General features: G+C 46.2%; 1 protein-coding gene across 2 annotated transcripts in view; it reads right to left on the bottom strand.

Moving 5' to 3' along the window:
* TRPM4 (transient receptor potential cation channel subfamily M member 4) overlaps positions 1–27,321 on the bottom strand; it is an 864,058-nt gene that overhangs the window by 430,456 nt on the left and 406,281 nt on the right. For both annotated transcript variants that reach the window (XM_077457078.1, XM_077457079.1), the window contains exon 5: positions 26,097–26,263. In XM_077457078.1, coding sequence (XP_077313204.1) covers positions 26,097–26,263 — 167 coding nt within the window. The remainder of the gene's footprint in view (positions 1–26,096; positions 26,264–27,321) is intronic.

The raw sequence follows: 27,321 nt of genomic DNA, 5'->3' as shown, positions 1-27,321 counted from the left end.
GTGAAACCTCAGGTCAACAAGATAGAGGCTATACAGAATTGGCCCCGCCCCCTCACAAAAAAGCAGGTACGTGCATTCCTGGGCATAGTGGGATACTACAGGAGGTTTGTACCCAACTTTGCCACGTTGGCGGCTCCGTTGACCGATCTGACTAAGGGTCGGAAATCGGTCATGGTGGAGTGGAATGCAGACGCTGAGAAGGCTTTTTTGGAGCTCAAGGCGGCGCTGTGCCAACACCCTGTCCTTGTAGCACCCAATTTTTCAAAAGAATTTGTTGTCCAGACTGATGCTTCCGATGTAGGATTGGGAGCGGTGTTGTCACAGGTTATTCATGGCGAGGAACACCCGATAGTCTTCCTCAGCAGGAAGTTAACACCAGCGGAGAAAAACTATGCCATAATTGAACGAGAGTGTCTGGCCATTAAGTGGGCTCTGGAATCCCTCAGATATTACCTTTTGGGAAGGAAGTTTAGGTTGATTTCTGACCATGCCCCTTTAACATGGCTGAGACAGGGAAAAGGGACTAATGCCAGGGTTACCCGGTGGTTCCTGGCACTCCAGGAATTTAAATTTGTAGTGGAGCATAGGCCCGGGAGACTGCATCAAAATGCAGATGCCCTCTCCCGAGTCCATTGTTTGAGCTCCACTGTTGCCTCCACCTCCTTGGCGTTGGGGCACAGGGGGGGGATATGTACAGGACGCCGTGGCTGGGTCCTGGAAGGACGCTATATTTCCCCTCTGTTTGGGTTGTGGTCTTTTTAAATGAATAAAATTGATTAACCCAACGTTTAAGGGAGTGCCTTTAAAAAACAAGACAGGAAGTGGTAGGTGTGTGTGGAGGAGTGGAGAACACACGGTGGATGGTGTTTGGTGTTTGTTTTGGGTTGCAGCAACTGAAGTGGACAGCAGTGTCCTGTTTGGAAGGCTCCTGGCAGGGGAAGCTGCCTGCCATCAAGATCAAGCTCTGTTTCTGATAAAGACAGCTATTCTGGACTTTGCAAGTCGGTGAGACTACAAACCTTTTTCCTTTTGTTTTTGGCTGCTGTAAGCTATTTAAGTTAATAAACCCTTTGTTGTATGAAAAGCCTGTGTCCTGCGATCTACCTGGTCCCCCGAACATTACAATGTCTATAAACGATTTTTTTAATCGTGCACACAGACCTTCTTTCTTCATTTGGCTCACTTCCTTGTACAAAAAAAGCACACCATACTATATGCCCGTACCCTCCTGTTTGAAGAGGTTGAGCGGTGTCATATTTTTGGGGCCCAGCAGCAAGTTGCTGGTATCAGTGCTGCTGTTAGTGCTCTCTATCTCGGTGCTGTTGCTGACTTCCTCCTGGGGCTGTACCTCTGCTGTGCATATTATGAGAGGCTCCCACCATCCCTGTGCTATGCTGACATCCTCCTGGGGCTGCTTATTATGAGGGGCTCCCATCATCCCTGTGCTGTGCTGACTTCCTCCTGGGGCTGCTTATTATGAGGGGCTCCCACCATCCCTGTGCTGTGCTGACTTCCTCCTGGGGCTGCTTATTATGAGGGGCTCCCACCATCCCTGTGCTGTCTTCCTCCTGGGGCTGTACCTCTGCTGTGTATATTATGAGGGGCTCCCACCATCCCTGTGCTATTCTCATTATGAGGGGCTCCCACCATCCCTGTGCTATGCTGACTTCCTCCTGGGGCTGTTTATTATGAGGGGCTCCCACCATCCCTGTGCTATGCTGACTTCCTCCTGGGGCTGCTTATTATGAGGGGCTCCCACCATCCCTGTGCTATGCTGACATCCTCCTGGGGCTGCTTATTATGAGGGGCTGTACCTCTGTTGTGCATATTATGAGGGGCTCCCACCATCTCTGTGCTATGCTCATTATGAGGGGCTCCCACCATCCCTGTGCTATGCTGACTTCCTCCTGGGGCTGCTTACGGTGCAGGTGTCAGTGCTGTATATCACGCTGCTGATGTCAGTGCTCTCTATCACGGTGCTGGTGTCAGATCACTCTATCACGGTGTAGGCGTCAGTGCTCTATATCACGGTGCTGAGTCCTGAATTGTCAGAATTTCACATATAAAAAAAGAATGCTTGTAGTTGTCGATCCCAGATTCACCTCATACATGTGTTATGTCATTGGCCATGTGATGGGACTATGTGTGCACAGCTAGTAATTATTTTGTGGCTGCAAATATGACCTGTAGGTTTGTAAAGTTCGCCTCCCATTGAAGTCAATGGGGCCCGCCGCGAACGTTACGGTTCGCGAACTATCGGCCGCGTTCGCGTTTCGCGAAATGCCCCGTCGGAAGTCCGTCCATCACTACTCCTCACAGCCTCTCCGTGCCTCTGAACCTTCTGGTGGACTACTGCTCCCAGTCAGTCCTCTTCAGGCCCTGCCAGCTCTCCTGGCTGCAGCTGCCATACATCACTGCCCTTGACATTGCAATCCTCCCTACTGGCTCCACACCTAGCTCTGACTGTTTCCTCTCGGTCCTCTCTGGCATGCCTCTCTAGTCCTCCTGACTGCACATGCCACTCACCAGCCCTCCTGCCTGCGATTGGTGGTTCCCTACTGAAGGCAGTACTTGCTCCTACTGTACTCTTGCTCCTCCTATGTAAAACATCCACAATTTCCTAGAGAGCTCTGTCCTGCACCAAAGCCCAGGCCCAAGGCCACCACCCCCAGACTGGGGAGCTCCTTCCAAGGACCAACAGCCTAGTAATCCATCAGTTCTTCCACTCAACAACTCCTCCCTAGCTGGGCTGACCCTGGGTATTTCAAGTAGGCTTGCCTCCTGCCAGTCCTAGTCGGGGATTGGTAAGGGCTCCCTGAGACACTCCAGACAGCTCCACCCCTCTTTCCTACCTCTTCTTCTAGAATCCTCTAGAAGCAAGAGGGAGGTTACAGTGGCGTGATACTGCCTATGAGTCACAGCTGCTGCTCTGAGCCACTCCCAGCCCACACGGATCAAAACAACCTGCCTAAATTTGCCTGTACTACAAAAATCCTTCAAGCACCTACCTAAGTAGAAGGTGCTACATTCACCCCACACCAAAATCCAGCTGGTCCAGCTTAGAAAATTTCCAAAGATGGCTCCTGGGCCCAGGAGCAAGGGGAACCCATAAGAAAATGGAAGGGAAAACAATTTGGATGGAGAACTGTACAAATAAATTACGTACAAAAATATATAAAGATTTCTGGTAGGTATTTACATATGTACAGAAAGTAACAAGTCCCTGTAACTAACATTAATATACAGTATACATTTGGGTCAAAGCATCTCTTCCGGAAGAAAGCTAGTCTGCCTGCAGGAATTTTCTTGTCTCCAGCCAAAGGGGATGGACAGCCATCCCATCCCAGAAGATCCAAAGAGAAGACAAAAAGGGAAATATAACACCTACACTCAGATCTAACTACACACTGTACACATTTTTTTTCTCGAGGGGGTTAGCATACTGCCGACAGAAATAAAAGTTTAATCCAACACACATTTTTCCTGTTTGTTCTGTTAGAAGAGGGTCATAACCTGCTGACAAACAATGGGGAAGGTAAAAAAAAAACAAACATATATGCAAGGTGGCCAGTTATTCTCCGCAGTTCCTGATGGGAGGGGCCCCTCCCCAGACAAACAGCTCCTTTAAAAGAAAAGGGTTCAGGACCCAGGATCATGCACATCCAGTGTGGCAGGCCAGCCTGATCCTGCAGAAGAACATTGAGGAAGAAAAAAAAAAACATTCTGCTACTTCCCAGCAGTTCATATGTACGATTTCCATGCCAGCTGTAACTCTACAGTCTCCTAGGCATAGAAATGGGGTCGGGCAACCTCTTCTGGCCTCCCCCCTCCTCCTGAATGGAGACACAGAGTGGCTCTTTGTAGGCTCTCCTGCTTTGGCAATGAGCACCTGATCCATGTAGATTGCTCTCCCTAGCCACTCACTCTGAATGTCCCTGAAGCGGGCCCAGGTCTCACTTTCTGGCGCCCGCAAAGTTTTGGGGATATGCAAGGACTCCCAAATCATGCAATTCTCCCACTTTCATGATGACTTAGTGCCCCTGTTCATCATTCCAGCACCCAGGTGTTGGCTGTTTTTCCCCTGTCTGTATTCACCTGTTAGCTGATTGATCTGGTCAATCACCTGATATACAGTGGGGATCAAAAGTTTGGGCACCCCAGGTAAAAATGTGTATTAATATGCCTAACGAAGCCAAGGAAAAATGGAAAAATCTCCAAATGGCATCAAATTACAGATTAGACATTCTTATAATATGTCAAAAAAAGTTAGATTTTATTTCCATCATTCACACTTTCAAAATGACAGAAAACAAAAAAATGGCGTCTGCAAAAGTTTGGGCACCCTGCAGAGTTAATATCTTGTACTGCCCCCTTTGGCAAGTATCACAGCTTGTAAATGCTTTTTGTAGCCAGCCAAGAGTCTTTCAATTCTTGTTTGAGGTATCTTTGCCCATTCTTCCTTACAAAAGTGTTGCAGTTCTTTGAGATTTCTGGGCTGTCTGTCACGCACTGCTCTTTTAAGGTCTATCCATAGATTTTCAATAATGTTGAGGTCAGGAGATTGTGAAGGCCATGGCAAAACCTTCAGTTTACGCCTCTTGATGTAATGCCCCGTGGATTTTGAGGTGTGTTTAGGATCATTATCCATTTGTAGAAGCCATCCTCTCTTTAACTTCAGCTTTTTCACAGATGGCATCAAGTTACCATCCAAAATTTGCTGAAATTTTATTGAATACATTTTTCCTTCTACTCGTGAAATGTTCCCTGTGCCACTGGCTGCAATACAACCCCAAAGCATGATTGATCCACCCCCATGCTTAACAGTTGGACAGAGGTTATTTTCATTAAATTCTGTGCCCTTTCTCCAAACGTACCTTTGCTCATTCCGGCCAAAATGTTCTATTTTAACCTCATCGGTCCACAGAACTTGTTTCCAAAATGCCTCAGGCTTGCCTATATGTTCATTTGCAAAGTTCAAACGCTGATTTTTGTGGTGAGGACGTAGAAGAGGTTTTCTTCTGATGACTCTTCCATGAAGACCATATTTGTACAAGTATCTCTTTATAGTGGAATAGTGTACCACAACTCCAGTGTCTGCCAGATCTTTCTGGAAGGATCGTGCAGTCAAACGTGGGTTTTGAATTGCTTTTCTCACAATCCTGCAAGCTGTTCTGTCTGGTATTTTTCTTGGTCTTCCAAATCTTGCTTCAACTTCCACTGTTCCTGATGATTGCCATTTCTTAATTACATTCCGAACAGAGGATATTGACATCTGAAAATGCTTTGCTATCTTCTTATAGCCTTCTCCAGCTTTGTGAGCGTCAACTATTTTCAGTTTCAGTTTTCTAGACAACTGCTTAGAAGAACCCATGTTGCTGATTGTTGGGGCAAGGTCAGATGAGTCTGGCCATTTAAAACCTTTGAGATTGACATCACTTGGTCTTCCCAGAAGATGATTGAGAACAATCCATGATACTGGCAGGTCTCAGCTTTGCAAAGGTGGCAGTGCACGCTATAAATTCTGCAGGGTGCCCAAACTTTTGCAGACACCATTTTTTTGTTTTCTGTAATTTCGAAAGTGTAAATGATGGAAATAAAATCTAACTTTTTTGACATATAAGAATGTCTAATCTGTATTTTGATGCCATTTGGAGATTTTTCCATCTTTCCTTGGCTTCGTTAGGCACATTAATACACATTTTTTTTTTTTTTTTTAAAAGAGAATTTTATTGAAGTTTATTGCAATACAGGGGAACAACTGTAAGTACAAACAAACAGATCTCTTCCGAGTTTGTTCAGATAACAAGTATTGGTAATACAACGTAGCAAAATGTAGATAATAAGCAGATAAAAAAACAGAATCATCACCAACTCAAACGATTTTGCAATACTTTTCACACGCTAATGCGGTTTGTACTGTTCGGACCCAGTGTAAGTCGAATGTCTAGGAAGCTAGGCTCTATTCCCAGAGCTGCGTCCAGAGAGGGTACTAGGCTTGGTTCACATACCATTATAATTCTAAAGTGGAGTCGAGGAGTCTACGAATAAACACACTCCCAGACACACCTAAGATATCCCCTGGACACCGTGTCTATTGAAAAATGGGAATTGCGGTATCTGTGTCAATCAGAGAGCTTATAGTCTTGTTCAGCCAAGGTTAGTGTGAGCCTAGTCCTTAATCGCTAAGTAATTCTTCGTGGAGTTTAGGGTCTAATGGAAGGTAATGACTGGTGAGGATTATAAATGCGTATAATGAAGAAGTCATATGCTCAGAAGAGGGGGATCTGGAGAGGGGGTGTGGGGAAGGGGAAGGTAAGAGAGAGGGTAGCTAGGGGACCTAGTGAGAGTGAGAGAGAATTAGCACAAGTAGGAGAAATGGAGGTAAAGCAGAAGGGATTTGTGGGTTTGCCCCCCGGGATTGTTGCAAGTAGCCATTTGGTTTGTGAAGGGGGAGTTTTAAGCTTAACTATCACAGGAAGGCAGAACGTCTTTTATGTCTATTAAGCTAGCAGGATTCAGGGACGACCATTCAAAAGATTAGAATAAGTAGGGGTGGTTTTGAAGTGGATCCAACAGGCCCATTTCGAACTAAATTTCGAAGGCGTGTCACGAGCAATGTGTATCAGCTCTTCCATTTTTGCCGAATGATTGATCTTGCTGAACCATTCTGTAACTGTGGTTGCGTGGCTGGATTTCCAGTTGGTTGGGATACATTGTTTTGCTGCGTTTAGCATAAACATGGCTAAGGATTTATGGTAGGTGTTATGGGATCCGGGAAAGAGATGTAATAGACACTGAGCTGGAGAAGGTTTAATAGTATATGTCGTAACCTGTGTAGTGATTTTGCAGACTTCTAACCAGAAAGGGACCAGCAAGGGGCAGGACCACCAAATGTGTAGGAATGTTCCTGTATCCGAGAGGCATCTCCAGCACCTGTCCTGTGCGTTCGGGAATAATTTGCTTAGTTTCACTGGAGTATGATACCACCTGGTTTGTACCTTATAATTATTCTCTTGCGAACTAACATTTAATGTGCCTTTATGCGTGGTTAGGAAGATATTACTCCATTGCTCGTCTGTCAGGGAAAGGTTCAAATCCTCTTCCCAGCGATTGAAAGCAACGTAGTCCCTCGGGCTTAAATGGTCAAAGAGAAGTGCATGTGTGTAGGCTATCAGGTGTCGTTGTGGGGATTGTTGGGAACATAGTTTTTCAAAGGGAGTTAGTGCACGGGAGCAATCCTGATTTTTGTTTAATGAGTGGAGGAAGTGGGATATTTGAATGTATGGCCAAAGGGGGATAGGGGGCATCTCTAGTGTTTCTGCAACGTCTGCTGCAGACAGTAATTCACCTCTGGAGAAAAAGTTACCTGCTCTGGATTGGGACGTTGTCCATTCTGGACCTAGGAATTGGGTGGACAAACCTGGAGGAAAGTCCGAATTTTGTTTGAACGTCGTTAACGGGCTGGGAATAGACGAAATCTGTGTTTGTTTGCAGATGCGTTGGAAGTAATGCAAAGTCGGACCAATTAATGGATGACTTTTTATAGACACTGAAAGGCTTTTCGGGTTGAACCACGGAATGGAGCCCAGGGGGGCAAGTGAAAAGGATGATTCTAGGGAGACCCAATCTTTAGAAGTTGCGTGTAAGTTCCAATCGGCAATTCGGGAAAGGTGGACGGCATAACAGTAGTTGGTTATGTCGGGTAGGCCTATGCCACCTAAAGATTTCGGACGTGTAAGGAATTGGAAGCTAATCCTGGGTCTTTGGCCGTTCCATAGAAACCTGGAACAGATGGATTTGTATGTCTTGAAAAATGTCGGTGGGAGCTGAATAGGAACCGCTTGTAGGATGTAGAGTAGCCTTGGCAGGGCGTTCATTTTAAGAATGGCCGCCCTGCCAAACCAAGAAAAAGTCGGTTTATTCCATCTGCGAAGGTCCAGGATTAACTTGTTTAATAATGGTAGATGGTTCTTGGAATATAGGTCCCTTAGCTTGGGGGGGATTTGGATACCAAGGTATGTTATGTGATCAGTTCTCCATTGAAATGGAAAGTTATTCTCACATTGTAACACTGTGTCGTGTGCTAGGGAGATGTTGAGTGCGTACGACTTTGAGAAATTAATCTTGAGATTGGAAACAGATTGAAAAGAATGGAATTCGGCTAAGAGATTCGGGATAGTGGTTATAGGTTCAGTTAAAAAAAGTAAAATATCATCCGCGAAGGCGGCGTATTTAAATTCTTTATGTTGTGTTCGGATCCCTTTGATGTTTTGGTTGCTTTTTAGTTGTTCCAGGAAGGGTTCAAGTGTTAAGATGAATAGGATGGGGGATAGCGGGCATCCTTGTCGTGTACCGTTGCGTATGTGAAAGGCGTCTGACAGAGTGCCATTAACTTTTACTCTAGCTGTTGGATTGGAATATAAAGCCAGAATAAAGTTAAGCATGTTGGGGCCTAGACCTAGAGTGCGGAGCACAGCTTCCATATATTCCCATGACACTCTGTCAAACGCCTTTTCTGCATCTAGGGATAAGAAGAATCCCTTTTGCTTCGACTGTGTAATGAGATGGTGGAGGTTGAGAGCCTTGAGCGTGTTGTCTCTAGCTTCGCGTCCAGGGACAAAACCTACTTGGTCATTTGAGATTAGTTCTGGAATCAGAGGAAGCAGTCTGTTTGCCAAAATTTTGGAAAAGATCTTTAGATCCACGTTTAATAACGAAATTGGCCTGTAATTGCCTGTATTTGTAAGATCTTTGTCTGGTTTCGGGATTACCGCAATGTGGGCTTCTAGAAGCCCCGTGGGGAGGGATCTAGTGTTGGCTGTCGAGTTAAAAGCTTTAAGGAAAGGGTTTTGTAGGGTGTCTAGGAAGGTTTTATAATAGGCCGCCGTGAGGCCGTCCGGGCCTGGGCTTTTCGCAGGCTTAAGTTGTTTCACAGCCTGTTTCCATTCTGAACTGGATATTGGAGCTTCCAAAGTGTCAGCAATGGTTGGGCATATTTTCTTTAGAGATGGATTGTCAAGGAGTGAGCGCAGTTTCTCTGATTTCAAACGAGAGGGGAGATTGCTAGGTTTATTGGGTTCAAGGTTGTAGAGCGATTTGTAGTAGTTTTCAAATGCCCGTGCAATGTCTTGATTTTTCACTATGGGTTTACCCGTAGGGGAGTGGAGTAGATGAATTGTGTGTTTTGCCTTTCTCGTGTGGAGGCCCTGGGCTAAGAGGTGGCCAGTTTTATTTCCGAATTCGTAGAACAGTTTCTTTGTGAGAATAAATTTTCTTTTCAGTCTGAATTCCAAGTCATCTTTGATGAGGGAGCGTACCTCTAGAAGTTCTGAGAGTGTGTTTTGAGCTAGAGTGCGTTTATGTGTAGCTTCCAAGGATTTGAGTCTAGAGAAAAGGGTCGCTAACCTTGCGGCTTTTTCTTTTCTAATTGCGGATGCAATAGAAATAATCTTCCCCCTTACTACACTTTTGTGGGCTTCCCATTGTGTTACATGCGAAACATCAGGTGTGTCATTTTCTCGAAAATAATTCGTCAGGCAGTCCCTTATGTCCAAGGTTTTAGTCTGGTCAGATAAAATGCTGGCGTCTAGTCTCCAAACATAATTACTAGAACGCTTGTCAGGGAACACAAGCGTTGCAGTAACCGGATGGTGGTCAGAGCAAGTCATGGGTTCGATCGTGGCCGAATATAAGTAATCAAGGGACTGTTGTTGAACAAAGATATAGTCAATGCGTGAGTATTTATTATGTGGTGCAGAATAGAATGTGTAGTCTTTATCCTGGGGGAACAGAGTCCTCCAGGTGTCGTGGAGCAGGAGATTGTGGAGACATTTTCTCATCTGTTTGATGGCTCTGTAGGTAAGATGAGATGCACCCGAGGAGGTATCTAAAATCGGTTCCAAAGGCACGTTCAGGTCTCCTCCAAAAATCAAGAGACCTTCTTGGAAGGAGGATAGGCGATTGATTGTTTCCCGAAAGAAGTTCACTTGAGATGCATTCGGGCTATAGATATTTGCTAGAGTCATAGATCTACCATTGATGGTCCCTTTCAGGAAGAGAAATCTACCTTCTATGTCAGCAAGCGTGTCTAAGATTTGGATGGATACATTTTTAGAGAATAAAATAGAGACCCCTTTAGTCTTGGATGTGGGGGATGAGGCGTGGAAACTATGGGGGTATGCTTGGTTTTGTAATTTGGGAATGGAATTTTGTCGAAAGTGAGTTTCTTGGAGAAAAATTACATCAGCTTTCATAGATTTCATGTTAGTCAATATTTGGGATCGTTTTTCCGGGGAATTTAGTCCTTTTGCATTCAGTGAAATTATCTTAAGAGAGGTATTCTTACTAGGGGAATACGGTAAGGGCATGGTGGTCAGAATGGTCAGACCGCTGACGAAGGGAACTATGTGTTAGAATATAAGTGAGTTTAAGGAGTCCCGGGGGGCAAAGAAAACGAAGGAGAGGGGAAAGACTTGGAGGGGGAAGGGAAAGGGGGGTAAGAGAGGAACAGAAAGGAGGCGTCTAGGAGACGAGTGTCGTAGAATGGGTAGGGGATGTGGGTGAAAGCGGTTACAGGGGCGAACCTGTCGTCCCTAGAATTCCTCGATTTAGTAACCGGAGTAGTCGACCGTAACTACCTGCGTCGATCGCGTGGAGGTGGTGTGCAGAGTATCAAGATGTATTCGCTCTGGTGTCCAGTCTTGGCCATAAGGCGGTTTGGTTCGGCTTTTGCCGATTAAGTGACAGGAGGCACGTGGGTAGGTGAGTCCCGAGCGACACTAGGTCATAGGTGGCTAGGATAGCATGCTGTCGGGCGAGGAATAAGTATGTTTGGTAACATGGAGGTCAGATCAAAGAATGTAGAGATGGGTCTAGCAGGGTTGTGGACCACAAGGTCTACTAGCAGCTGCCAGAGGTAAGCTGCAGATACATTGAGAAAGCCCAAAGCTAAATAAGGGAAGAAAAAAAAAAAAAGGGGGGGGCTTTATACAATGAAAACGAAAAAATAAAATGTAAGAAGTTTAAACTAGAGTGACATTAGACTGTGCATCAGGTCATAACAACGGGTGGAATAAACCAACAAACTGTGACCTCACAGGCCATAACTATTCACATAAACACGTAAGAAAGGATAATAACACCCCAAAAATGTGCGTCCATTCAAGTTATTCAGAGAAACTGTTAAAGAGCAGCAATACAATATCAAGTTCAAATCATTTCCCCCCCCACCTGCTACATACTATAAACCCTGATAATAATATGTACTAGGAGAAAGAGGGGAGCTTCTCAATGGTTTCCTATCCACCGTGACAGGAACCCGTGATTATACTAATATAACCCTTCCCCCCTGCACTCTTTTTTATAAGTGTATATCAAAGTATTTGGATAATAGGGAGAGAAATGTGATCTTGATGATCTGGTTGCTATAGAAGCGAGCCTAGGTTTGAACCTAAAGACTAGGTTCCTTTTGCGAGAAGCTTCCCTCTTATTAAGCCTGCAGCATTTAGTTAGACAAGAAGGTAATACAGACCGGGTGGCGAAGTGCAGTTCATACGACAAAAAAAAAAAAAACCCCCCCCCTTTGTTTCGCATACTTGCCATCAAAATGATTCTGACATGGCAACATTGTTAGGAAGAGTCTACCTTCATTTTATTATGCAGTAAGAGAATCGTATTCAACCGTTCCTTTTTCCCCTCGTGGGGGGTCGTAGGGAAGAATCGTTCGTCTAAAAGATTTCCTAGGAAGGTCCAGAGAAGTGCAAGTATTGAGGTGTCATACGAACATTTACTAGATCTTCGAGAACCCGTCCTTGTTAAGCTTCGCATGAACGTTCGCGTACAACGACTGGGAAGTTCTTCCAAGCTTTTGTGATATGGGCTGCCTTTTCCGAGAGCGCGGATCCGAACCGAACATCGAATAAGTAGAGAACTCTGCGTGATCGTTTTTTAGGGGTCTGTCTTTCAAATGCAGGAAGAGAGGGGGGGTATAGAGCAGATGATCCATGCGGATCAAACTTCGGATTGCTGCTCGATGGTTCTAGTTATCACAAACGGGAGTCTGAATCAGAGAAAGGTGCAGAGGAATAGAAGCCATATGAAGAACGAAACGAGGGTGGACTGTGAGGTCAACAACAATACAACGCCAGAATATGTGAATACGTACGGTTAGAACGATCAGTTGATCCGAGCTCTGCGGTGGGCCGGAGAAGCTGAAGGACTGCCGTTCCTAGGTACATCTCTCTCTCTCGGGTGTAATTGCTGGAAAGAGGGAGCAGGGACTGGTCGGCGGCGTCTTCCAAGGCTAAAATTCCCTGCTTCTTCTATGCCTTCCATCGATGCGGATCTGACAGGTGTCGGAAGTCTGAAGTCGCTATACCAGTCAGGTAAGCTTACCACTGGTATATCAATGGTGGCGCAAAAGTGATCGATGTCTTCCGGTACCCTTAAGTTTGCCGTACGACCTTGGTGGTTTACCGACAGGCAGAAGGGAAATTTCCACCTATATTGTATTGCTCTGTCGCGTAGGACATCCAGCAGTGGTCTGAGTTCTCTTCTACGCTGCAGCGTAATGTTTGAAAGGTCTTGGAAAATCTTGATCTGGGCTCCTTCAAATATTACTTGATTTCTGGTCCTGGCCTTGCGGAGGATCTCTTCTTTGAGTGGGAATTCCACGAGGCAGCACACGATATCACGTGGGGGGTCTGCATCTCTGTTCCTAGGCCGCAGGGCTCTGTGCAGTCTCTCAAAGATAATCGGAGTGTCTGCAGGCCTTTCCAATATGTCATTAAAGATTGTAGTCACTGTTTGGGAAAGGTTAATAGGCTCAATGGACTCTGGAATGCCTCGCACTCGCAGATTCCGACGTCTCCCCCTGTTGTCCAGGTCTTCCATATGGCGGTTAATCTCCCGCAGGTGAATGGCGTGGGATTCCGTTAACTGCTGTACCTGGCAGAGGGAGGCATCATGGCGGGCCTGTGTGATTTCCATGTCTTCCACTCTCGTCGAGATGGAGTGTAGGTCGTCTCTGAGATCCGCTATTGCTGCAGCTAGGGTGGATTTGATGTCCGCTGCGACTGACCTGAGATCCTCTAAGCTGATGGCTGGTTGTTCTCGACGTGCTGGGTCTCCCCCGTCCCGAAGCGGGCTTCTGCTGTGGGAGCGGTGTGGACGGGACATCGCTGCAGCGGAGGCCTGAGAGCTGCCTCTGGGCCGCGCTCTGAAGATCTCAGGGATTTGTCTGGCTGAGTGCGGATCCAGCTCAGCCGGTGATCTCGATCGAGTCCCCGCTGACTTATCCTCCTGTCTCTCCATGTTTCGGCCGCTTGAATGTGGGCTACAAGCCGTTAGCTGAAGTTGCAGGGCCGACTGGACGGGAGCTAGACAATCACGCGTCCATCTTGGTACGGTGCCGAGCCACGCCCCCCATTAATACACATTTTTACCTGGGGTGCCCAAACTTTCGATTCCCCACTGTAAGCAAACCAAACACTCTATCCCTCACTTGTGATAGAGACAGACTTACCTGCATTGTTCTAGATCAAGCCTCCCATTCATCTGTCTTGCTTGCTGTTGGATCCCTTGTGTATGACCCGGATTGGATACTGGACTATCCCCTGAACTCAGCCTGCCTTTTACCTGGAATGGATACTGGATTATCCCCTGAACTCAGCCAGTCTTTACCTGAACTGCATTTGAACCATGCTGTCTGCAAAACGAAGTACTTATTTGCTTTTCTCAGTTCGTATCTGCCCTAGCGTGGTAGTCAGACACTATAGCATTGTGTATAAATCCTGGGGGCAACCAAGTACCCGTAGGACCACTTGTGTTAAGGGAAAGGGGGCTGCTTTAGGTGAAGTGCACAGTAGCCAGCTATAGTGTCTGGCCACCTGTGTTGGGGTAGACATGACATCCGTGACACCCACTCTTCCTGGGAGTTCTCCACAATTTCCATGATCTCGGGAGGGACATATGGATAATCCAGACCCCACTCCGGAGCCACCCTCCTCTGCACTTCCCGCTGGAACCGGGAAAACCTTGGCAACTCCTTTGGTCTTCCTTTCCCCGGCAGCACACATGCGTCTTGGGACCTCACAACCCACTGACAGTAGGCCGGTGCTCTGGTCTGGGTGGTGGAGGGTCTGTTAAAAAAAGCTGCCTGCTGCTGGTCAGGGTTCCTGTGGCTTTTTCAGACCCCACTACTGACTCTGGCCCATCCCCACTCTCAGATTGGGCCTTCTCGATTTGAGATCCTCTAGTTTCCCTCTTCTCCTCAGAACTTTCACACAGGGATGACCACTCTGCCAGTCTCTCTAGGGATCCAAACTCAGCCTGTAGTCTGGGGGAACCCCAATCAATGACCCAGCCCTCGCCCTCTCTGTCCAGCTCACCTGAAGGCGCACCTTCCTCTGAAACTGGCTCCATCTGCACTACAGGTCCCTGGCTAGGCCACAGGTCATGACAGTCGCCAATATTCACTCTGTTCGCAGAGGAGTCACCAGGCCATGACTCCATTCTGCCTTTACAGGGCGATTCCAGGCCCTCTCCGACCTTCTGGGACTTCTGCGGCTGCAGATGGCAGAGTCCTGATTGCAACTCCATGATATAATATTGTGGCCCCTGCTGGATGGGTTCCAACCGGGTTAGCGGTTTGTTACAATAGCCACCCCGGGCCCAGGCAGTGATCACCACGATTGGGATCTGACACTCCGGGCACAGCAGACACAATCGCTCAGTCCGATTGATCACCCCAAGGGTGAAGCCCCCACGAGGCTCCAGCCGGACACAGATGTCCACCAGTGCCAGCTCATGCTTTTCAGGCAACCAAGTCAGGGTTGGGAGTAGACATCCACCCTCCGCCATCTTGCTCCACTACCTCCTGGTGTCTGCTGCTAGCAGGGAACAACGGGTCTCCTCCAGGGCATGGCACCATCCCCTCGCTTCTAGACAGGCTGGTGTCTGCCAAACTGATAGGCAGACCCCTCCCAGGGCATACTGCTGTAACCCCTTGTTAGTCTAACTTAAGTTAGCAGGCATGCTGACAGCTGGACTTGTCCAGGCATGTAACTTGAGAGGGGCCATGATAGCGATTTACAAATACCTCAATAGCGATTCCAGCATAGAAGAAAAAACTGTTCAGCCTCGGGTGTAAGAGGACACGGGGACACAATGAAATTGGAGGAGATGCGGGTTAACATTAAACTGCGTAGGTTTTTTTTGCTGTCGGGGCAATAAGGATGTGGAATGCTCTTCCACAATTGGTTGTTGCAGGGAGTATGGATATGCATCTTAAAGGGCACAACATACAGTGATATGGGAAATTATAGACACCTACACATGTGCACCTACACAGGTTGAACTGGATGGACTCTTGTCTTTATTCAACCTTACCTACTATATAACTGTGTAACATGATGCTTGGCACCGACTGCTGATGACCACTGACTTTTACAGTGGTTCCCAGTAGCAGCAATAACGTTTGTAGCCAATTTCTCACTGAAGGGTACATTTCCCCGCCCCCCCCCCAGCCTGGGGAGCTCCCTCAAAGGCCCTGACAGCCTAGTAACCCATCCTCAATTCTTCCACCCAACTCCTCCTGGGTATTTCAAGGAGGCCTACCCCCTGCCAATCCTAGTTGGAAATTAGTCAGGGTTCAGATATCATATTTACACTAAAATGCAATAACATGTAATTTAAGTAATGTAACGTTTTGAAAAAAGTGTCCCGTGATGTACCATCGTCAATCACAGTGCTGACAGACCAAAAAAATAAATAAAAAAAAAAATGAAAAAAACGCATCAGGCGAATGGGCCGTCTTCAGTTTGACAACTGTTCTATAGGCAAGGCCATCATGACATCAAAAGGGGTTGGGGTCACCCAGTTAAGTCACCGGGTGGCCCTGTCCTTGCCTATATAACAGCTGTCACAACCAAGAGACAACAGTCCCCGGGAGGCCTCCCATGGAGGCAGAGCTTTTTTTTTTTTCCATTTTTCGGGTCCCTTGGGTTGCAAGGGGGCCTCCAGATACCAACCCTCCTGAACCATACCAAGCCACAAGCCCTCAACATGGGGGTGCTTTGGGTTCCCCCAAAGCACCTTGTCCCCAGGTTGATGGGGACAAGGGCCTTGTGCCCACAACCATGGCCTTGTGGCTGTGGGGGTCTGCGGGTGGGGGGCTTATCAGAATGTGGAAGCCTCCTTTAACATCAACATGGGGACAAGGTGCTTTGGGGGAGGACATGTGGCCTGGTATGGTTCAAGAGGGAGGGGCCGCCCGCTTGTCCCCCCCCCCATCCTGACCTGTCAGGTTGCATGCTCAGATAAGGGCCTAGTGTGGATTTTGGCATGGTGTTCCCCTTAACCACTTTATTGCACTGTTATACACACACACACACACACACACACACACACACACACACACACTCCACTGTACTATATCAACTACAATGACTGCACTATATACTCTTAACTGCAATATATATATACTATACAAACTGCACAATATACTTTGAACTGTATTATATATACACACTATGGGGTCCGGACTATATAAAATTTGAATTACATGCCCCAAACGGGTGCAAAGAAATTGGGCATTGGGTGTTGGTGGCACCAGAACACTAACCCCTCACAGTTAATCTTGTTGTGTGCAAGAACGGGCCCTGCTGTTCATGAACAGGCTATTTCAAAAATTGTAATTCCATGCCCCTGTTAAACAGGGGCAGAAAAATTGGGTCTTGGGTGCTGGTGGTGCCCCAAACCAAAAATATTATTGGAAGCTAGCATCATTGTGACAGAACCCACTGTCACTGTGTGTTTTGGAAGGGGCTGTGGGCTCGCCTCCTACCCACAGACTATGGCCCAGCAGAGAACGTGAGATTTGGAGGGCTATTTGCCGTCTCCCACCACCTGGAGAAAATGCCACCTCCACACATTTGTGTCCGCGGTCACCGGTTCATCGGAACCGGGTGAACGTGGTATCTGTGGCTGGGCTCCGGAGTGTTTTCTGGCTACCTAAACCTATTGGCCCGGCTGGGCTAAATATATACTTTTATTCCACAAACAATGTATTTTTAGCTGATAAAGACATATACAAGATGGCGTTATTCCCAAAGCGTGGGGCTACAAGACTTGGGGACAAAGTGGCATTGAGATAATGTAATGTAATGCTGCATCACTCCCCCCCCCTCTTGTTGCTGTGTTTAATTGTGTTGGGTCAGGGCATGTAGACAAAAGGTCTGGACTGGATCACATCCCAGCAGGGGATGTGTAATGAGGGACTGCCTGCTTATCATAATCCCTTCATGTGTTTCAACTGTAGTTGTTTAAATATGCAAGTGTTGAGTTGCCATTGGTTCTTCCTTGTCCCCTACCCCCTCTATGACAAGGCTTAGAGGAGCGTCCCTAACTGTGTTTAAATGTGCATGTTTGGTTTTTAATAAACAGTTTATGCTCTGCATGTTTTCATTCATTAATATTTATGCACTTTTTTTCCTTCTTATGCTCTGCATGTTTAACCCTCGACACCTGTGTGGCTTGTCTCGTGATTGAGGGGTTAAGGGCTGGTTATGGCGAATTTGCAGGCTGTGGGTACGTTTGGAGGATAGGAGGCACGGGTCAGGCGGAGATGCCCAGCAGGGGTATCCAAGATCTGTCACAATCAACAAGATTCAGGAGGCAGTCTTGAAGGGATCCCAGATCCCTAGCAAATTCAGTTACATCAGCATCAGGGGCTTGATAGCTGCTGATCCAGGACTGATTCATTCTTATAAATGTGAACCTCACAACGGAGTCTGGACAGGCATACTCTTTGATCCATTACAAACCCTCCAGCAGCACTGAATGTGCATTCAGAAAGCATGCTGGATGCAGGACAGGCCAGTAACTCGATTCCATTTTGAGCAAGTTCTGGCCAGTGGTCCATCCTAAAGACCCAGTGGATGCTCTGTTGGAAAGGTCCCCAAGTCTGCTCTTGCCCCTAGATATTCCTGCACCATATAATGCAGACGCTGGTTGCTTGAACCTTTCAGCCCTTGGAACCAAGGACTGAAAAATTGCTTAAAGGCCTCGGACAGCTGGCAACTGCGCTTCCTCTGACCGAACGAAGCCTCATCAACACATTCACAACAATCCCTTCCTTTAGATACCATGAATCCTAGGGTAATCACAAGTTTGCAGAGGCATTCAATTCTGAGTCCTCTGGGTCACCAAGGATGACAGTGTCAGGAACTACCTCCTCCCAGCCATGTACAACTCCTTGGGTTTCTGAGGACTGAAAACCATCCCTTGAAGGCTGCTGAATGTTATCCTCTACATCCATGCTGACACAATCTTCCTCCTCCTGTGTTTGGCGGCCCCGTAGGAATTCTAGCTGCATAAAAGGGGGCCTTAAGAGGAAAAGGAAGTCCTCCCCTTCCTCCCGCTGTTCTGCCTCAAGTGCCCTGTCCATGATTCCACAAAGCATGTGCTCTTGCAGGAAGACTAGAGGGACAGTGTCACTGCTTATCTATGTGGCCTCCTCAAATAGTGACAGGACAGTGCATGCATCCTTTATCAGTAGCATGGCGAAAAAAAGCTTTGCTGGTGATACCGATGGCGTTCTGCCAAACTTATTTTAAAAGGCTTTTTTTTTCTAGCGGTATCAAGAATATCGCTAGGAACAATACCATTATCCTGTAGCTTTTAAGATCAAAAGCCCCATACACACTATCAGATTTTCTGCTGATTTTTGTCTTCAGATTTACCAAAACCATGTAGTGCAAGGGCCTGCCTGATTGCATACAAATTGAAATTGTAAATCCGAAGGAAAAAATCAGCAGAAAATCTGATAGTGTGTATGGGGCTTATGATACAACTATGTTGGTGTGCCTTGTTAATTTTACCTTGTATTTTTTTAAATGCAACTGCCTACTCCCAAACTGTCATTTGAAGTAAAAACACATAGCCAAGTATTATTCTACACAATTTTTTTTATTGTGCATTAAAAAAAAGCTAAATAATTAAATTAGTGATGCTATCTGCCATCCAAATATAAAGAACTTAACCAAAAAGTGCATTCTATACATACTAAAATATAGAAAATATTGGATCGTGCCACGTGCAGGGTTCTGTGGCGAGTCTTTGTGCAGGGTGCAGGGTTCTATGGCGAGTCCTTGTGCAGGGTGCAGGGTTCTGGGGCGAGTCCTTGTGCAGGGTGCAGGGTTGTGCGACGGGCCGTGTACAGGGTGCAGGGTTGTGCGACGGGCCGTGTACAGGGTGCAGGGTTGTGCGACGAGCCGTGTACAGAATGCAGGGTTGTGCGACGAGCCGTGTACAGGGTGCAGGGTTGTGCGACGAGCCGTGTACAGGGTGCAGGGTTGTGCGACGAGCCGTGTACAGGGTGCAGGGTTGTGCGACGAGCCGTGTACAGGGTGCAGGGTTGTGCGACGAGCCGTGTACAGGGTGCAGGGTTGTGCGACGAGCCGTGTACAGGGTGCAGGGTTGTGCGACGAGCCGTGTACAGGGTGCAGGGTTCTGCGACGAGCCGTGTACAGGGTGCAGGGTTCTGCGACGAGCCGTGTACAGGGTGCAGGGTTCTGGGACCAGCCACGTAGAGGGTGCAGGGTTCTGGGACCAGCCACGTAGAGGGTGCAGGGTTCTGGGACCAGCCATGTAGAGGGTGCAGGGTTCTGGGACCAGCCACGTAGAGGGTGCAGGGTTCTGGGACCAGCCACGTAGAGGGTGCAGGGTTCTGGGACCAGCCACATAGAGGGTGCAGGGTACTGGGACCAGCCATGTACAGGGTGCAGGGCTCTGGGACAAGCCATGTACAGGGTGCAGGGCTCTGGGACAAGCCATGTACAGGGTTGACCGGGGGGGAGGGGGGGCGACAGTATTCAGTGCAACAGGGAACAGGGGGAGGGGCAGACAGAGTGACAAGGGGAGGGGGCAGGCAGAAGGACATGTGGCATGGACACACTATTCTCACTCATATGCAGGACACGGTTATGCTGGCACTGACCCTGACTCCTGATCATCATATACAACACAGAGGCGATAAGAAAGATTCCTAAGAATTCCCCCTTCTCCCCCTCCCTCCTCAGGTCAATGTTTTTTTTACCCAGCCAAGTACTGTGGATGTAGCTGATTCTGCAGCTGGTTTCCTGCAGGGTCTGTCCCCGTTCAGCTGTCTGTGTGATAAATGACATGCTGATCGCCCCAATCGTGGAGTTCCCATCCCCAATTCAGCGTCCTCCAATTCTACACTGACATCCGAACACTGACAGGGTGCTGGCCAGAGCAGACTGCTAGCCCGACTCTCTTTAGCGGTCTCTTCCTCTCTGTAAAATTGTCCAGGGTTTGAGTTCCCTCATCGTCTGCCAGGCACCTCTTCTCCTCCTGTAGGATCCTTTCCATTGGTGGGACATACCTCCTACACAGTGGGACCAAGGTGCAGGTGCGGGAATGTCCCACTCAATCCGGGACTGTTGGGAGGTATGGACAGAAGGGACCATCTCTATTCTAGCTATATAGATATCTTAATGACTATGGTACACTAACCAAGTCCCCTGCTATGTTGAGTTGGGAAGAAGAGACAGGCCGGGAATTCACTGCGGAAGAATGGTGCGATATCGTGTTAAATATGCATAAATGTACATGTTCCATAGCCATCAATGAGACTGGTTAAGCTTCATACACACTGGTACTATACCCCGATCAAGCTACATAAATTTTTCCCACTACTTCCTGAATCTTGCTTCCGGGGTTGTCCAGATAGAGGTACTCTTCTTCATACCTTCTGAAGCTGCAGAGCTCTTCAGTCTCTATGGCAACATATGTAAGATATGCCAGATAACGGGCAAGCAAATAACTTTGACATACAAAATTGGTCGTCTTTATGCTGATCTCCCCGAGGTTCCACCTACTTACCAAAAACTGGCACATACACTATTTAGTGCCATTCAATGGATTGTTGCTCTTAAAGAGGAAGTAAACTCCCCCACTCTGATGCTTCTTTTCACTTAGTCCATTGTAATTATCAAACTATAGCCACTGTAATCTAGCCCAAATTGCCTATTACTTACTGTTTAAAGAAACTTAAAAAAAAAACTTGTTTCCAGGGGTTAGGCAGGGCTTAACCACTTAAGGACCGCCGCATGCCAATGTACGTTATCACAATGGCATGTACAGGCACGAGCAAGTACATGTACGTGCTTGCCTTCCAGTGGGTGGGGGGGGTCCGATCGGACCCCCTCCCGCTGGATGCGGCGGTCCGTTTCGCTTCAGGAGTGACCGGGATGAGGGGATGGCCGTTGGTTTCTGGCCATCCCCTCTCGATCGCTCCTGGCGAAATGAGAAGCTTCTTTCTCCTCGGGGCTGTCTTTTTGACCGGACTACGAGGAGGAGAAGTGAAAGTAAGTGTGCACCAACACTACACTAACATGTAGGCACACATAGGCACACAACCCCCCCCCCCCCCCGATCCCGCCCCCCTCAGTCACAGTGTCACTGATTGCAGTGATCATTTATTTACTGATCACTGCATTTAGTGTCAGTTGTGACAGTAAAAACTGTCGCGGCAGTTAGTGTTAGGTCCAGGGTAGCCCCCTACCACCCCCAATAAAGGTTTAACCCCCTGATTGCCCCTAGTTAACCCTTTCACCCCCTTTTGCCAGTGTCACTAAGCGATCATTTTTCTGATCACTGCATTAGTGTCGCTAGGTAGCTAGTTATTTTTTTAGGTTCACCGCCAGGTTTTTATAGCGCTAGGTACCCCGATATACTACCCAATAATGGTTTTAACCCCCTGATTGCCCCTAGTTAACCCTTTCACCCCCTTTTGCCAGTGTCACTAAGCTATCATTTTTCTGATCACTGCATTAGTGTCGCTAGGTAGCTAGTTATTTTTTTAGGTTCACCGCCAGGTTTTTATAGCGCTAGTTACCCCCATATACTACCCAATAACGGTTTTAACCCCCTGATTGCCCCTAGTTAACCCTTTCACCAGCAATCACAGTATAAGTGCCACTGGTGACGCTGGTTAGCCAGTTAGTTATTTAGGTTCCCCGTCAGGTTTTTATATAGCGCCAGGGACCCCCATATACTACCTAATAAAAATTTGAACCCCCTGATTGCCCCTAGTTAACCCTTTCACCAGTGATCACTGTATAAGTGTTACGGATGACTCTGGTTAGTTTGCCTTTTATAGCATCAGGGCACCCACCATTTATTACCCAATAAATGTTTAACCCCCTGATCACCCGGCGGGTGATATCAATTAGGTTTTAGGGTCAGGGTCTGCATCGCCCCAGGCAGCGCTAGGTTAGTGCCAGTACCGCTAACACCCATGCGCAAAGCATAAACCTCCCGTAGTGGTATAGAATCTGAACAGATCAATATCTGATCAGATCTATACTAGCGTCCCCAGCAGTTTAGGGTTCCAAAAAACGCATTGTTAGCAGGATCAGCCCAGATACCTGCTAGCACCTGCATTTTGCCCCTCCGCCCAGCCCACCCAAGTGCAGTATCGATCGATCACTGTCACTTACAAAACACTAAACACATAACTGCAGCGATCGCAGAGTCAGGCCTGATCCCTGCAATCGCTAACAGTTTTTTTTGGTAGCGTTTTATATTTAAATCCGGAAGGCAGTGCTTGGTTTTGGGGGTCCCATACGTGGCTAGGCTCCCAAAAAGTCCCCCACATGTGGTATCCCCGTACTCGGGAGAAGCAGCAGAATTTATTTTGGGGGGGAATTTGACTTATGCCCATAGCATGTGTGAGCAATATATCATTTAGTGACTACTTTGTGCAAAAAAAAAAAAAAAATTTAATATTCCTGCAACTTGTGGCAAAATATAAAATATTTCATGGACTCAACATGCCTCTCAGTAAATAGCTTGGGGTGTCTACTTTCCAAAATGGGGTCATTTGGGGGGTTTTTGTGCTATTTTGGATTTTTTTGGCCTTCGAAACTGTGATAGGTAGTGAGGAGTGAAATCAAAAATTTGCACCCTTAGAAACCCTGAAGGCAGTGATTGGTTTTTGGGGTGCCGTACGCAGCTAGACTCCCAAAAAGTCCCACTTATGTGGTATCCTCGTACTCAGGAGAAGTAGCAGAATATATTTTGGGGTGCAATTCCACATATAACTATGGCATGTGTGAGCAATATATCATTTAGTGACAACTTTTTGTAAACTTTTTTTTTTTTGTGTCATTATTCAATCACTTGGGACAAAAAAAAAATATTCAATGGGCTCAACATGCCCCTCAGCAATTTCCTTGGGGTGTCTACTTTCCAAAATGGGGTCATTTGGGGGGGGGGGGGGGGGGTTGTACTGCCCTGCCATTTTAGCACCTCAAGAAATGAGATAGGCAGTCGTAAATTAAAAGCTGTGTAAATTCCAGAAAATGTACTCTAGTTTGTAGATGCTATAACTTTTGCGCAAACCAATAAATATACGCTTATTGACATTTTTTTTACTAAAGACATGTGGCTGAATAAATTTTACCCTAAATGTATGACTAAAATTGAGTTTATTCGATTTTTCTTATAACAAAAAGTACAAAATATCTTTTTTTCTCAAAATTTTCGGTCTTTTTTCATTTATATCGCAAAAAATAAAAATTGCAGAGGCAATCAAATAACATCAAAAGAAAGCTCTATTTGTGGGAAGAAAAGGACGCACATTTTGTTTGGGTACAACATTGCATGACCGCGCAATTACCAGTTAAAGCAGTGCAGTGCAAAATTGTAAAAAGACCTCTGGTCCTTAGGCTGAAAATTGGTCCGGGGCTGAAGTGGTTAAGTATTGTTTTCTGAGTCCACAGTGGAGTGTATTTCCGCTCTTACATTGAGCACTTCCTGAACTGTTAACCAAGCCTCCTTCTCAATCCAACGTTTCTATGGCAACCCTGCTTCCCTGTTCATAGCCAACTTGTTTTATTTCATAGTATTTACTTATCTAATACTTGTCTAATGTTTGCCTTTGTCAGTCTTATCAGCTTCAACTGATAAGACTGCAGTAATGGCCAGGTTTACACTGCACGTGATGTCACATGGTCACATGGTGTGTAGAAGGAAGCTCTGAATGATTCTGCAGCCTCCTGGGATATCAGTGGTGTGCCATAGGAAGTTCTGATAACAGATAGATAAGCAAATAGACAGTGTGCCGTAAATCAGGGGAGATCTAGGCATACTCAGTGATGTCATTCTAAAGAAAGAAAAAAAGGATTACAACAATACTAAGCAAGTAAGGAGATATCTACAAGCAATGTTCATTAGGGTTTTTATGCTGATTTACATGGGACAAAGTTGTGGGGGAGAGTTTACAACCACTTTAATTGGTGGTCACAGTCAGTACCCAGGTGCTCCATCGCACGTCCATAAGGCTGATGGAAAAGATACACCACACTATTATAGACACTATGCGTATCTTCAATCGCAAATGGGAATACTGGTCTGCTTATTAGCTTATTGATAGGAACACATTAAAATATATTTCTCTACGGGTCCATTAAAAATGTAAAAGTTTGATTCCATTAGCCAACATTTTCGCTAATCTATTTTCATTTTGGTTTACTTGTTTTTTTTCTTGAGTATTGCGTTGTTAGAGAAATACTTTTTTCTGTTCATATTCAAGCTGATATTTCGTTACATAGTTACATAGTAGGTGAGGTTGAAAAAAAGACCATCAAGTCAAACCTGTGTGTGTGATTATATGTCAGTATTACATTGTATATTCCTGTATGTTGCAGTTGTTCAGGTGCTTATCTAATAGTTTCTTGAAACTATCAATGTCCCCCCCCCCCCCCCCCCCCAGCTGAGACCACCACCTGTGGAAGAGAATTCCACATCCTTGCCGCTCTTACAGTAAAGAACCCTCTACGTAGGTTAAGGTTAAACCTCTTTTCTTCTAATTTTAATGAGTGGCCACGAGTCTTGTTAAACTCCCTTCTGCAAAAAGGTTTTATCCCTGTTGTGGGGTCACCAGTATGGTATGTGTACATTGAAAACATATCCTCTCTCAAGTGTCTCTTCTCCAGAGAGAATAAGAACCTATCCTCCAGATCTTTTATTAGCTTTGTTGCCCTTCTTTGTAGTCACTCTATTTCCCGCTCCATATATTTGGATAACAGATCATTTCTTTGTGCTTTTCTCTGTGTATCGACTGATACCTTTCAATAAAAACATTTGTAAACAAAAGGCAAAAGCCATGTGTGGCAGTAATTGAACACTGCAATTCAGCTTTTAATAGTCTGCTAATGGAAAACTTCCTGTTTTGCATGAGTGTTTGCATGATAACAAAAACAAAAAATAAACATTGCTTAATACCATAAAATAACAAACCTGCATTCCCCATTTAACATGAACCAGTAGGAAACAAACCCCACCCAGGAATCTGCTGCCACAGCCCCCCACAAATACCTGGTATCTCCATGAATTTCTCAATGCAATGCTCAGTGTAGGAGTGGCCTACATTCCAGCCACAAGTTTATGTTCTGGACAAGTGGCAGATGGCTTAAACCAGGGGTCTCAAGCTGGCAGCCCTCCAGTTGTTGCAAAACTACAAGTCCTATGAGGCATTGCAAGGCTGACAGTTACAAGCATGGTTGCCACAGGCAGAGACATGATGGGATGTGTAGTTTCTCAATGGCTGGATGGTCGCCAGTTTGAGACCCCTGGCTTAAACACTTAAACAATCAGGTTTTACGGCAGTCATTGTTTCCCTGGGGTGTTTTCTCCTCCTTTCCTGTCCTAGCGAGGGGAAATCACCCTAACCGTTACATAGACACCAATAAAAACTGTATACCAGTCTTACCCATTTCCCCATCTATCAAAGAAGTGCTTATATTGCTGTTGAGTCCAAACTAAAGACATTTTGCCTTACATCCTATATTATATGTGAGGCAGGAAGATAGGGAAAACATCCACAAAAGGGAAATAAAAATCAGACAAAAGTATTCATCTTCCCCCATGGTGTCTGAAACTACTGTTGACTGGAGTTCCACTTTAATGTTGTTCGCTAACTAATCTTTTACAGCTGTCTGCAAAATTACTTCCAAATATGACAACCATAAGTAGCACAAAACAGAGGCAAAACAAGAAGAAAGTCTTACCTTAGGATTTACCAGACTTTGACGGTTATTTACAATTCCCCATGGTGCAATGCCCATTGCCACTACTTTGGTTCTGGAATTGGAGCTTGCAGTGGCATGATCTCTGACAGCTTCACCAACATATTTCCCTATGCCAACCTGCATTCCACCAGTCATTATCCAGGCACCTATTGACAAAGGAATTCAATTAGATGCCTGGTCTACGCATGATTTCTAAAGAAATTGTTGATTAAATGTTCTCCAAGTTCTGTTCACTGTAAAGGAATTTCTTTATCTGAGAAAAATAGATTTTGTATGCTTAAAATATTTTTTTCCAGAAGTTCATTGTGATGCCATGAGAAACATGTTTTGGCACAAAGACAATTCTCAAGGGCTGATTTGTCGCTATAGAAAGTCTTCTCATCAGTTTTATTTCCCCCATGTAGCAACCTTTAGCTAGTGTGCTAGTTGTAAATAGCTTTAGTTAGTGTAGGTAAATTGGCTTGACTGAGAGCAAGGCCTGGATTGTGAATCTGGGTCAGGGATTAGTCACTGGGGGGGCTGGATGACTCATCTGGCAGCGCTCTGACACTTTCCCCTGGTCTGGAAAATGGTAGAAGTTTCAGAGCTGAAGCGTGGGAGTAAGGTGGGGCTGTCATGCATATTTATGAGGTCCTTGACCAATCCCCAGCAAGAAGGAGCTAGAATGGGGCATTATACTTCATAAATAGACATTGGTCATGCCACCAGGGGCAGTCAGGTGGAAGATGGAGGAGGATGTTGATGGTCCTTGAGTGCCCCCTAGTCTGGGGATTGGGTGACCTCGGGCCTGGGGATCAGGTGCTGGAAGATTCCCCCTACAACACATGAAGTAAACCAAATGGAGTTGTGGGGAGAAGTTGGCCTGGAGGGCTAGTGAAAGGGGCAGCTGCAGCCAGGCGGGTTAGCAGTGCCTGAGGAGGTGGTGCTGGAATCAGTGACCACAGAGAGGAAGTGCTGGGAAAGAGTGAGCTGTGTCACCCTATCTGCTCTATCAGATATATATGGAGACTGCATATAGGAGTTTTCACTGAAGTTTGTTTGAAGTCAAGTAGGCATCCCATATCAAAGTTATATCCCTCAAATAAAATAAATAAATAGATAAACAAAAAAACAAAAAAAAAAGTCACGGACTGTTCTTATTCTGGAGTGAATGTGAAAATTCGGTATGCCTGGCTTAAAATCCTTTTCTCTGAAGTTCATTGAC

The sequence above is a fragment of the Lithobates pipiens genome, unplaced genomic scaffold (assembly GCF_037356315.1).
Source record: "Lithobates pipiens isolate NorthernLeopardFrog02 unplaced genomic scaffold, aLitPip1_a1.2 Scaffold_27, whole genome shotgun sequence".
In the NCBI taxonomy this organism is placed as follows: domain Eukaryota; kingdom Metazoa; phylum Chordata; class Amphibia; order Anura; family Ranidae; genus Lithobates; species Lithobates pipiens.
This window is presented reverse-complemented; position numbering and strand designations above follow the sequence as displayed.